At 38.1% G+C, this 11682-nt stretch overlaps 1 protein-coding gene across 2 annotated transcripts; it reads right to left on the bottom strand.

Moving 5' to 3' along the window:
* Positions 1-329: 329 nt before the first annotated feature.
* LOC149827352 (ABC transporter B family member 11-like) lies at positions 330-8625 on the bottom strand. 2 transcript variants are annotated; one of them, XM_090019299.1, is made up of 13 exons: positions 8539-8625; positions 7230-7606; positions 6847-6901; positions 6467-6642; positions 4979-5200; positions 4457-4695; positions 3840-4365; positions 3471-3744; positions 2702-3371; positions 2378-2606; positions 1958-2224; positions 1582-1845; positions 330-1088 (listed from the first exon to the last, which is right to left on the bottom strand). In XM_090019299.1, the coding sequence occupies exons 2-13, from the start codon at positions 7503-7505 to the stop codon at positions 444-446; spliced, it is 3843 nt and encodes a 1280-aa protein (XP_089875425.1). In that variant the 5' UTR covers positions 7506-7606; positions 8539-8625; the 3' UTR covers positions 330-443. The 2 variants fall into 2 exon arrangements, with proteins under 2 accessions (XP_089875425.1, XP_089875426.1); XM_090019300.1 differs by lacking the exon at positions 8539-8625 and adding an exon at positions 8047-8183.
* Positions 8626-11682: the final 3057 nt, after the last annotated feature.

Below are 11682 nucleotides of genomic sequence, written 5' to 3'. Positions count from 1 at the left end.
TTCACCTAGCCCCGAGTCACCATACTCTGTTGTAATCACCTAATTGGAATCACCTAATGTGATCCTTTGAAGAATTAACCCCAACCCACAACCTGAAACGTCCTTAACCAAATCTCCAAAAGCAGAGAGCATCCTTTGATTCGCTGACACTGCTTAATTAAACAATGCTTCATGTTTGTACCGCCACACAACGATGCACTAACGACGATATTGTTGCCTATCGCGTGTCATGCTATCACCGCACGTCATCAATCAAACCAACGCATACATGTTCTTACATTTGCATTTTTTCACTCTGCACTGCACGTGCCCCATTTCGAATGCTCGGTATTGAAAAAATATATATATCTTTGGATGAGTTCTCATTGAGCTCAACAGTTGCGTGCAGACAACTCTTTCTAACTGCATGAAAGAATTACAATACAGAGACAAATAGCTATATTTCAACTAGCACTCATATGGAGTGCCACTAATGATGCGTAGAGCCCATTTTTCATGCCGATGAGTGTCTCATGCCTTCCCTTCTCTGCAATCGCACCATTCTTGACCACAGCAATCAAATCTGCACCTTGAATTGTGGAGAGACGATGAGCAATCACAATTGTCGATCTGTTCACCATCACTCTGTCCAATGCTTCCTGAACTACACGTTCTGACTCCGCATCTAGGGCAGAAGTGGCCTCATCAAGCAAAAGGATTTTGGGGTCCTTGATGATTGCCCTTGCGATGGCTATCCGTTGTTTCTGTCCTCCCGATAATTGAACACCGCGCTCTCCGACACTTGTATCATATCCCTGTGGCAAACCAGAGATGAACCGATGTGCATTTGCTGCTTGTGCAGCTGCAATGATCTCCTCTTCGGTGACAGCCCCTTGCTTACCGTATGCTATGTTAGCACGGATTGTGTCGTTGAATAAAACTGGCTCCTGACTAACCAGCCCCATTTGTTGCCTCAACCATTTCAACTGAAACTTTTGAATTTCCACCCCATCGAGCAATATGTGCCCTGAATCTGGATCATAGAACCTCTCCAGTAGAGATACGGCAGTTGATTTCCCACTACCACTCTCTCCTACCAGAGCAACAGTCTGTTAAAAGTAACAATTTCAAGTTAAAATATGCATGTGGGTCTAAAGCTGTAACATTTCATGCATCAAATACAGAAGCACAAGCTATTAAAAATTCACTAAAAACGAGGGGCCCAGCTGTACTTTTATCATAAGAAATTAAGCTATACTGGAACCTGGAATATACCAAAAGCCACAGATCAATGTTATCAGTATCGGTGCATATCTGCCGATACACATGAATCGGCTGTTTTTTAATAAATGTAAAAAATACCAAAACATAATTTTTTACTATTTTTTAAAAATTATTTTAATAGTTTTAACACGTGTCACATTATGATTGACACGTAATAATTTTTTATTATTTTTGGGCCGATACAGAACGATTCACTTGAGTATCGGTATTGGCAGATACAGCTGAATCGGTGCCCAAACAATTCAGGGCGGATACCGATACTGACAACATTGCCACAGATACACTTGTTTAACGACATGGCTAAAAGGCTGATTGTACCTTTCCAGAAGAAACGCTAAGACATAGGTCTCGGAATATCTGCACATCTGGTCTAGTTGGATATCTAAAACTAACATGCTGGAACTCTATATCTCCCTTTACGCTAGGAAGTGTGACACCAGCATCATTGCTTGCATCAATTTTCGATTTCCGATCAAGGATTCCAAATATTGAGGCTGCAGAATCCTTTGCTTTGCCTGTGTCTGGTGCCAAAGCACTTGTTTGTGAAACGCCAATTGCAGTCATTGTCAGAGCAAAGAAAACCTGGAAAAAAAAAGATGCAGTCACTTTTTCTAGAAGGAAGAAGAAAACACGGTCATGCTGGAGAGAATGGAAATTAATGCAAAGACGAGGTTCTATTGCAAGGCTTACATACCCTGAAAACTTTACTAAATGTCGTCTTTCCATCCTCTACGAGGCGGGCACCAGCATAGAAGCTTAGCGCATAAGAACAAAAAAGAACAAAGAAAGAGAAACCAAAGCCAACACCGCTAATGAGTCCTTGACGGATTCCATGTTTCCTAGGTGTCTCACATTTTTCTTTGTAAAGATCCATCACCCGCTTTTCAGCACAGAAAGAAGCAACTGTGCGGATGCTACTGACAGCATCATTTGCTACTTGACTTGCTTCCTCATACATCACCTATAATAGTCAACACATCGCATATAAACAACAAACATAACTATAACTAGGATTAACTGCAATTTCTAATTAGCAATGTGATCCACTAAGACAAAATTATCACTGCAAATGAAGAAATAATACCATATTTAACGTCATTAGAGAATCACCAACCTTAGCATCTGCACTAAACCCTTTCAAAAACTTTATCTGGGCAAAACCTTGCATGCCAATCAAGGGAATCAATGCCAATATTATAAGCGATAGTTGCCAGTTCGCCACAAATGCGATCACAAGTCCTGCAATAACAGTTGAAATATTTTGTACTAACAAAGATAGAGCATCACCAACAAGGCTTCGCACTGTTGCGGCATCTGCTGATAATCTTGCACCAATGGCTCCACTAACGAAACAAAGAAATGAGTGAAAAGAATTACTATTAAGGTAAAGCATAATTTTCATAATATCACAAAGGATGATTTCAGGTAGTCCACATACCTTGAGTTTGCAGCATCATCAAACCAGCTAATTTCTTGGTAAATTACCCTCTCAAATGACATAGCTCGGATTCGTTTGACAAGTCTACCACCAGCAACTCCAAAAAGATAAGTCTGTATAGGTGAAACAAGCAAAGAAACGATTCCCAGCACCAAATACATTAGCGACCAGAAATTAGCATCCTTTCTGAGCTTGTGTGGTGGTTGAAAGAATGTTTTTATGATGCTTGAGATCAAGAGCCCAAACACTGGGAATATGACACCTTGTATTGCAGCAGCAATGCACCCTAGTAACAGAATAGGAAGCTCTGGCTTGTTTAAGTATGCAAGACGGCGTATTGAAACTTTCTTATCAGCCTTTCTAGAGGTATAACCACCTTCAACATCATCTAGAATGAGAACACTGTCATGAACACCAACAGAGACAGGCAAGCCTAATGATATTGAGAAAGAGTGCCTACTACTCCGGCCAAGTGAAGATCCTCTGCTTATGGACCGGTTAAGAGAATAACGTTGGCTCCCTGATCTACTTGAGACCTTGTTAGATTCTGAATGCAGTTCAACTTCATCAACATCTGCAGTTGCCACTTGTTCCACTTGATTTATTTCTTGCAGACGAATAAGTTGAGAGTATGGCCCTTCTGGATCTTTTGTTAACTCCAAATGAGAACCTGTTTAGATAAAACACAATTTCACTGAAGTTAGAAACCTTAAATAAGTCTCTTGTTTTCAAAATTGAACAATTAAATTTATAAAAACTTCAGGCATGCCTTGCTCAACAATTTGCCCACGGTGCACTACAGCTATGAGATCAGCATTTCTTATTGTGCTTAAGCGATGAGCTACAACAATTGTGGTCCTGCCAACCATAATGTTTGACAAAGCATCTTGTACTAAACGTTCAGATTCTGCATCCAATGCACTAGTTGCTTCATCAAGCAAAAGAATCCGTGGATTCTTCAAGATTGCTCTTGCAATGGCTATCCTCTGTTTTTGTCCACCAGATAGTTGTGTTCCATGTTCACCAACCATTGTGTCAAGACCCTGTGACATAGATAAGCTAGCATTCAAGGTCAAGAATGTATGTGATAGCCTTTCATGGAAAAAGAAAAGGGGACCTAATTGATAAAATGGATTACCTGCGGCATCTTATCTATGAACTTTGAAGCATTTGCAAGCTTGGCAGCCATCTTGATTTCTTCTAGTGTTGCACCATCTTTTCCATATGCAATATTTTCTTTTATAGTTGTCGCAAATAGAACAGGTTCTTGACTTACAAGCCCAATTTTTCCTCTGATCCACCCAAGCTGGAGTTTCTTCAAATTAACTCCATCTATTAGCACCTCACCAGCATGGGGATCATAGAATCTTTCCACCAGACTGACCACCGTTGATTTCCCACTACCACTCTCTCCAACTAGAGCTGCGGTTGTGCCACTTGGCACATGTAATGAAAAAACAGAAAAGATTAACACATCAGGCCTTGCTGGGTAACTGAAATGGATGTCTTTCAGTTCAATATCTCCTTTTATATCTTTTAGTACAATTCCGCTCTTGTCATATGCATCTATCTCAGGCTTCCTTTCAATTGTCTCAAACATCTTGTAAGCTGCTGCTCTCCCTGATGCAAATGCACTCACGCAGGGAGAAGCCTGGCCAAGGGACCTGTTTCAGCATGCCACATACATACTGTTAATAAAGAAAGAGAAGTTTGTAATACTTTTCAGCATCAATGTGCTATGCATCGGTAACTTACATTCCTCCAGTCATAACGGCAATCATTACATTGATCACCTCTCCACCTGTGTATCCTTTGTCTACAATCAGCTTTGAACCATACCACAGAGCGAGTGCATAGCTGGCAAAAATGATTAGCAGGACAGATCCCAGACCTAAGCCTGCAGCTAACCCTTGTTTAAGGGTGGCCAGATATGCAGTTCTTAGTGACTTGTTATATTTTGTTATAGCTTCCTTTTCTCCTGTAAAGGATGTAACCTATTTACATGGTAGAGCCAAATTAGCTACCAAAATGTTTTTAGAAAAAAAAAATCCTACTTAACAGCAAGCAAAAATAAACTTCCAAATATAATTAATTGAAATTATATCAAAGACATCTTGAACATATAAGCAATGAGATCTATAATTTCTGATTCGTGGATAAATTGAGGACATGTTCTAATATGCCAAAGATGTGTTGCAAAATATGCATTACAATGTAGACAAATGAAATGAGATACCCAAGTTCATAATTTGTGTAGATAAAGTGCAAACTGCCTACCGTTCTAATTGATCCAACTGTTTGTTCTACTACAACGCCAGCATCAGCATAAGCTGCTTGTCCACGGGAAGAAAGTTTAGATATAAACATGGACATGGATCCACCAGCAATGACAATTAGAGGAATTGATGTCAGCATTACAAGAGTAAGAAGCCATCCTTTGATAAATGCGATCACGAAACCACCAAAGAATGTGGACACAAGCTGTATAAACTTCCCGACCTGAAAATCAAAAGAAAAGCATAACGTAAGTAGAAAGAAAAAATTGCTCTAACAAAAAAAGTTATGATTTCTGTTGAGCTTCTACATCCGAAAGTTATGAAACTTCAGAATGTCAATTATGGTGATTTAGCAAGAACAAGAAAGACACTTGTGTTATTAAATTACTAATCAAACTGAATCAATTTGATCTTGCATGAATTATGATCACTGAATGTAACCAGAGAATACAAACAAGTTTAAAAGATATCAGAAATAGCAGGGAGGGTGCTCTTAGGTGTATGTGTGGGTTTGTGTAATAGACAACTGCTGTTCAGGTTCTCTGATTCTTTCCACCCTATTCTTCTCAGCTCTGCTATATCCATCTTGCACCAGGTAAATTTTGCCTACCAATTTTATAGAGGACAGCTACCACATGCTCCAGAGGCCCTTTGGCTACCCGGTTATGGACAACAATTGGCACTGTACCTAGCCTTCACAGGGACAGGACCAATACCAATTCACTCAAGGGAGGGTGATCCAAGACACTATACCCTGCTACAGTTTCAACTCATGCTGTTCACAGACCAACCAGCAAGGAAATTTGGCTGCAAAGTGGGTTCAACAACTCCTGTGAGAGAACCTGGGTATTTTACCTGCATCTGCATGTAAATCTAGAGGACTTCAAATTGGGATTAGTGTGAATGCTGCTACTTTCTGATCTGTGCTTGCCAACAAGCTGCTATGGGATTGGATGTGCTTTAGGTAGAAGGTGATCGAGTTTCATGCTGAGGGTGGTGGCCCAAGGCTGATCAGTTTCTTTGGATTCAGTTGGATTGATAACCAAGCTTGTGTTTTTATTTTTATCTTTTCTGATTATCATCTCTGTTTTAATGATTCTCTTGTGTTGACAGGGCAACCACTCGTCACCCCATTAACGGACGATGCTGGGCTTAATTCTTCCAGTTTGAAATAAAAATTTTCTTTCAGTTCAGAAGAAAAAGATATCAGAAATAGAGAGCACATAACAAACACCCAGTAGAAGCCAGAATCAATATCAAACACGTTGAACAATTACATGAAATCTTAAAAAAAAATCTTGCTACAGCATACAAAAGGCATCAGGGAATCCATCCAGTGAATTTAACATTAAAAAGAAATCCCAATTGACATATTTTTGTCACTTTTTCCTACATGATTGCCTAGAGAAGGAAGCAGCAAATCCATCCATGATGTGAATCCTAAAAAACATATCATTCTTCTGAACAGATAATACGAAATATATCTGACCTTCTCACCCATTGCATCTTGGATGAGGATGGTATCCCCTGACATTCTCCCAATCACTTCTCCTGTGTTTGTCTCCTTGTCAAAAAATGCAATGTCCTGTCTTAGTATGTTACTTAGATACAAACCCCTAATACGAGCTGCCTGTCTTTCTCCGGTAATCATCCAGCATGTGACCTCTGCCAATTTTGATGAAAAAAGAGTTTAGATGCCACAAATATGCAGTTGGTTATATCAGGAAACATCTCCACAACACATTTCACCAGCAACAATTTAACACATGCACACATCTATCATGAAAAAGAATCGCATATATAAAGCAGATTCATGATAACTAAATGAATCACTTCAGCTACGTAACACAAGAAGGATGATGCACTCACGTAAAAATGATACGATGGCTGAGCCGATGGCCAAGTATACAAATTTAAGCGCAACCTGAAACCACAGCAGCAAAAGCTAATTTCTCAAATGCTGAACAATGGAAAGAAAAAGTGAACCAAAACTACCAAACTGAACACTCAAAATATGTTTTCATTTATGCAAATCTAAATAACCATGAAAGCCATGTAAAGATCACAAATGACAGCAACAAAATAAAAACAAAACCACCAACATATTAGACAAAAGAAAACAGTGTTAATAATCTTTTACAAGGCCTCAAAGGAAACTAAATATAAAACACAAGAAAAGATCTATGTTGTTAACTAGTGCAATTACTGCAAATAAATCAATTATTAAGAAAAATTACAAAGTACAAACTTACCTTGGAGACCACATGGACCACATTTCCCTGGTTGGATTGACCAAATGAATTGATGAGCTGCCCAAAAAGAACAGTCATAAGGGGCATAGCCAGCCCATTGCCAATGGCTGAAATAGTTCCCACCGTCATCAGAACAACATCCAGCGGGTCTGCAAAGGCAAACAACTTGTGGAAGGGGACAGAAGCAACTTTCCCATTCCCACCCTCTCCTTCCTTCTTTTCTGCAACCTCGCCATTCCCTCTCTGCGGAACGCCACCACCATCTTCCTTCGTCATTCTTTTTCCCCCTTACGGGCACCCTCTAAAAGCGAATAGTCTCCTTCAGTACCCTGAGAAAAATGATCCCTTGATTGTTTTTATGCAATAAAGCCTGCAATCTGCAGAGAGAATGAATAAATAAAAAAATTACTCCAAAATAAACAAATAATATACAGCATGTTTGATCAACACATATGCTTTACAAGTAATACCATAAAAATTTTCAATAAAGAAAAAAATTAATCTTTGCATATAAAATCTAGAAATTGATCTTCAGCCATCAAGTTAGAGCACTCCAAAAGATTCAAACACAAGCAAAGGAGAACAAAAAAGAGGAAATTGAATAGAAACAAATTTTAGATCGTGGGTGCTAATAGAAACAGGTTGTATTCTTTTTCTATTTTGTGATTGAAGAAACAGGTTGTTGGGAGTCTTGGGACCATCTAACCGTATTGGTTTCAAAGCAATGAGAAAACGGAGAAAGCAAAACAACCAAAAAACTACAAATTAATAAAAATTAACAACCAGGTCCCATCGCCACAAAGCCGTAAACATCTACCTTTCACGAACATCATCAACATTACTGTCGTCAGAAGATTCAAAACAATTGCTTCAAATGGTTATACATACATATCCTGATAACACAGAGCGAGCGAGCGAGAGAGAGAGAGAGAGAGATGCTTATATTCTTGAAACCACCAATGTGAACTAAAAAAAATAAAAAGAGAAATTAATCACACATAAACCAAGTTGGTTTCGCATTCGTTCAATCGACCAACCATGAAATACGGGAAAAAAAATAAGGGAGCCAGATCAAACATATAACTTTGACGTAGAGAGAGAGAGAGAGAGAGAGAGACTTTATATTCTTGGAAACAACTCACAGTGAAATAAGAACAAAAAAAAACCAAGAGCTTAATCATATGTAAATCAAGATGGTTTCAGATTCTTGGAATCAACCACCAACTATGTAAAAGAAAAATACAAAAACAAAAAAACAGAAAAAGCAGGAGCTTGATCAAACGTATAGCTTTAGTGCAAAGGCACACACCTTTTCCACCAACCTATACTACCAACAATTCTATTCACGATTTGGGATCAAATTTCCGCGGAACGGAATGGAACGGCTTCAACCTATCGGCCGCTGCAAACTAACTATATATAAAGGGATGCATGTGATATGTGGGCCTCTCCATCAATGATGTGGTGGCTTGGCCCCCAAGGGTCTGACTTCCTGAAGGTGAAATCTGCAGGAAGATGGTTGTTCTGATCGATGGTGGTATCACCGACATCGAATAAATCGTCAAGTTAAAAAAAAGAAAAAAAGTTGGTTGGGGTCGTCATTGGTGATTCAGCGTGGCCTTTATGTATAGATGCCGCGTGCCTGGTTTTCATTTCACAAGGATACTACATGTAGACACGAGACACGCACACGTTTTTTTTTTATGAAACAAGACACGAAAACATGAATTTATTTATTTATTTATTGTTTTACTCATAAAGGGCTCATCACCGAGGGCTCCGGCTTCTGTAGTTGGGTGCAATCTTCGGTGACCCTGCCTGACATTAAAAAATAAAAAGAAGAAGAAAAAAATCAGGGTTTTCTTGATTTTTAATACGTTTTTATATTTTATATAAAAAACATTAATCAAAATATTAAAGTAATATCAAAGTAATTTAATACCGTGTCTTGTCAAGTACGGCAAGGGACTCGCACAGTAATGGCGAGTCTCTGTCAATCTTATTGTGTTCAGCATGTCAGTTCAACATTTGTCACGGTGGCAATTTAATCAAAATAATTTGCTAAATTAGGAAGTTAGGCCACCGGCCTTGTAGATGAAATTTAAGGTTGCTTATTTTTGCAGATTTAGGTTACGTTTGGAAGCGAGAAAGATATAAGAAAATGATGCAAAATAAAAAAATCCATATAAATTTTTTGGACTCTTCCGAACTAGAGAGATTTTTTCACTGAGAGTTTTTCTAAAAAGTTAAGTTTTTGACAGGAAACAATCTTCCATAACGATGAAAGAATATTTTCTACCAAATTTTTTTTTTTTACACTCACCACCACCCACCACCATCACCACTATCCTCCTCCTTCTTTCTTTCATTTTTTCACATTTTCCACTATATTTTTGCATGCTACACAAACAAGCCAAAAACTTTTTTTTGGAAAACTTCTCGTATAAAAAAACTCTCATAGGCAAAACTTTTTTTTCCTGTGACAGTTTTTCTCTCTTCCAAACGTGCCCTTAGAATTAAAATTTTCTTTTATAGGATAAGAGGACCGAGTGCTCTTGATGTAGCGATGGGATGGCATTTAATTAAGTTCAACTTTGGGATCATAGCTTCATTAGAATTAGCAAAAGTAATGTCTTTTTGGATAATATGGATTTCCAACATTTATGATCTTTATGACGCGTTTGAATGCCTTGGATCTCGATTCTGAGGCTTCGAAGTCCGACCCCTCATCGGATTTCAAATCCATGACACTTTCTTCTATATCTGATCACAAAAGCGAGGATCTCTAATCTGAGTTAGTCTCAGATTTGAGATCTAGTGTTAGCAAAACCCTGGATTTTAGTGCCACATCAGCATTCCTATGCCACAATGATTTTTGAAGTTCTTAAAAGATCGGCCTGTACAACACAAATCAAACGATCTTAAATATGGTTTTACTCAACAAACCATGTGAGATCAAATTCATAGTGCTTAAAGTAGCAAATACAAAAAGTCGTGTTTCCGCTAGAAAATATAATATAGTGTCGTGCAGCCCGCGCTGGTCCACACTAAAATTATTTTCTTTGTAAATGTGTGCGTCTCTCTCTCATATATATATAATGATGCGGTGCTCCTAACAACCTACTCCTTTATCTAAACAGAGGTTGAAATTGAGATAGCTTTTCATAATTAATGGTTTTGAGAAAAAGTAAATGAGAGGAGGCAGTTTTCAAATTCCAAAGATAAAATAAATGATCTCTCTCTTTCATATTTGGGCATGAATGAATAGCATCAATGCATATATAATGAATGGATGATGAATAAGGATGGGTGAGTGTATGTTTATACATGCATGACATGTATCCATGTCTATCATCTGACATTTTTTTGCTTTTTGTAAAAAAGTTACTCTTTCGCTAGCTATCTCTAGTTCATATTTGTACATTGTGCATTATACATATGCATGGACAGATGATAGACATTGGCACATGGATGGATCAACATGCATGATGCATGGTGTGAAGTCATGGCCGGATGTGACAAGTAAAATGAGAGAGAATTCCTAACATTGAAACCCTTTGCTCCACCAGCCACACTGCCCTCATTTAATTTTTGAGAACAATTAATAATGCAAAACTATTAAATTTAGTGTCTCTTTTTTCCTTTATTTACTTTTTTAAAAGCCATTAAACATGAAAGACCATCAAAATTTCAATCTCATCTAAACCGTTAGATTGGATACAATCCCCCGGTTTAGTCCACTCTGTTTCTTGCTTATTGTAAGTGCACATGGCTTTCAGGTTGTTTTTAACAAATTTGACCCCACAAATGTGTCCGCATGGCTAATTTGTTAGGAAACAACATTTAATTCATGTTTTTTAATAAAAAAATATGATTTTTAAGCGTTTCATACTTATGAAAATTTTAAACCGTCGATTTTCAAACCTTATAAAAACAGATCCACTAGTCACAATAGAACCATCCAAGAGTCAATTCCTATAAAATCAAGCACGTCAAACACATCAATCCTATCAAATTTGAGACAAACACCAAATAAGACAAAAAATAACCTTTCAAATGCTTGGTAGACTGCTATAGGCATGGATCAAAGTAGGCAGCTACCTAAATGTGTGTAAAGGTAAAATATGAGGAAAACTTATGTAACTTATTGCTAAGAAGTCAACAACACAATCTTTAAGAAAAAGGAAAAAAGACATTCAATTAGTTTTTTTCTTTAAAAGTGAGATAGGGTTAGGCAGACCCCTACCCGTTATACAACGATACCATTGAGATTTGAACTTGCAACGTCTCAACACAAGGTGACGTGCACTAGCTACTCCTACCAGACAAGCGGACCCCGTTGGTATAGGAAAGGAACAGTTGATCATGATACCTGCCTTTGATTTTGGAGTGGGTAAACCCCCACTATCCACGCCACACCATACTAGTTTCTTTACTAATGGGCACTTAACAA

This window comes from Nuphar pumila, chromosome 10, assembly GCF_984573655.1.
Source record: "Nuphar pumila chromosome 10, dmNupPumi1.hap1.1, whole genome shotgun sequence".
Classification (NCBI taxonomy): Eukaryota; Viridiplantae; Streptophyta; class Magnoliopsida; order Nymphaeales; family Nymphaeaceae; genus Nuphar; species Nuphar pumila.
Note: the sequence above shows the minus strand (reverse complement) of the source record. Positions and strands in the feature narration are given on the sequence as shown.

What these genes read in the sequence shown, in the direction of transcription:
- LOC149827352 (XM_090019299.1), bottom strand. Translation starts at nt 7,505, where the DNA reads ATGACGAAGGAAGATGGTGGTGGCGTTCCGCAGAGAGGGAATGGCGAG. An exon ending in AGCCATCGTATCATTTTTAC is followed by an intron (nt 6,643 to 6,846) that starts GTGAGTGCATCA and finishes CAAAATTGGCAG; the next exon opens with AGGTCACATGCTGGATGATT. An exon ending in TGGGCAAATTGTTGAGCAAG is followed by an intron (nt 3,372 to 3,470) that starts GCATGCCTGAAG and finishes TTATCTAAACAG; the next exon opens with GTTCTCATTTGGAGTTAACA.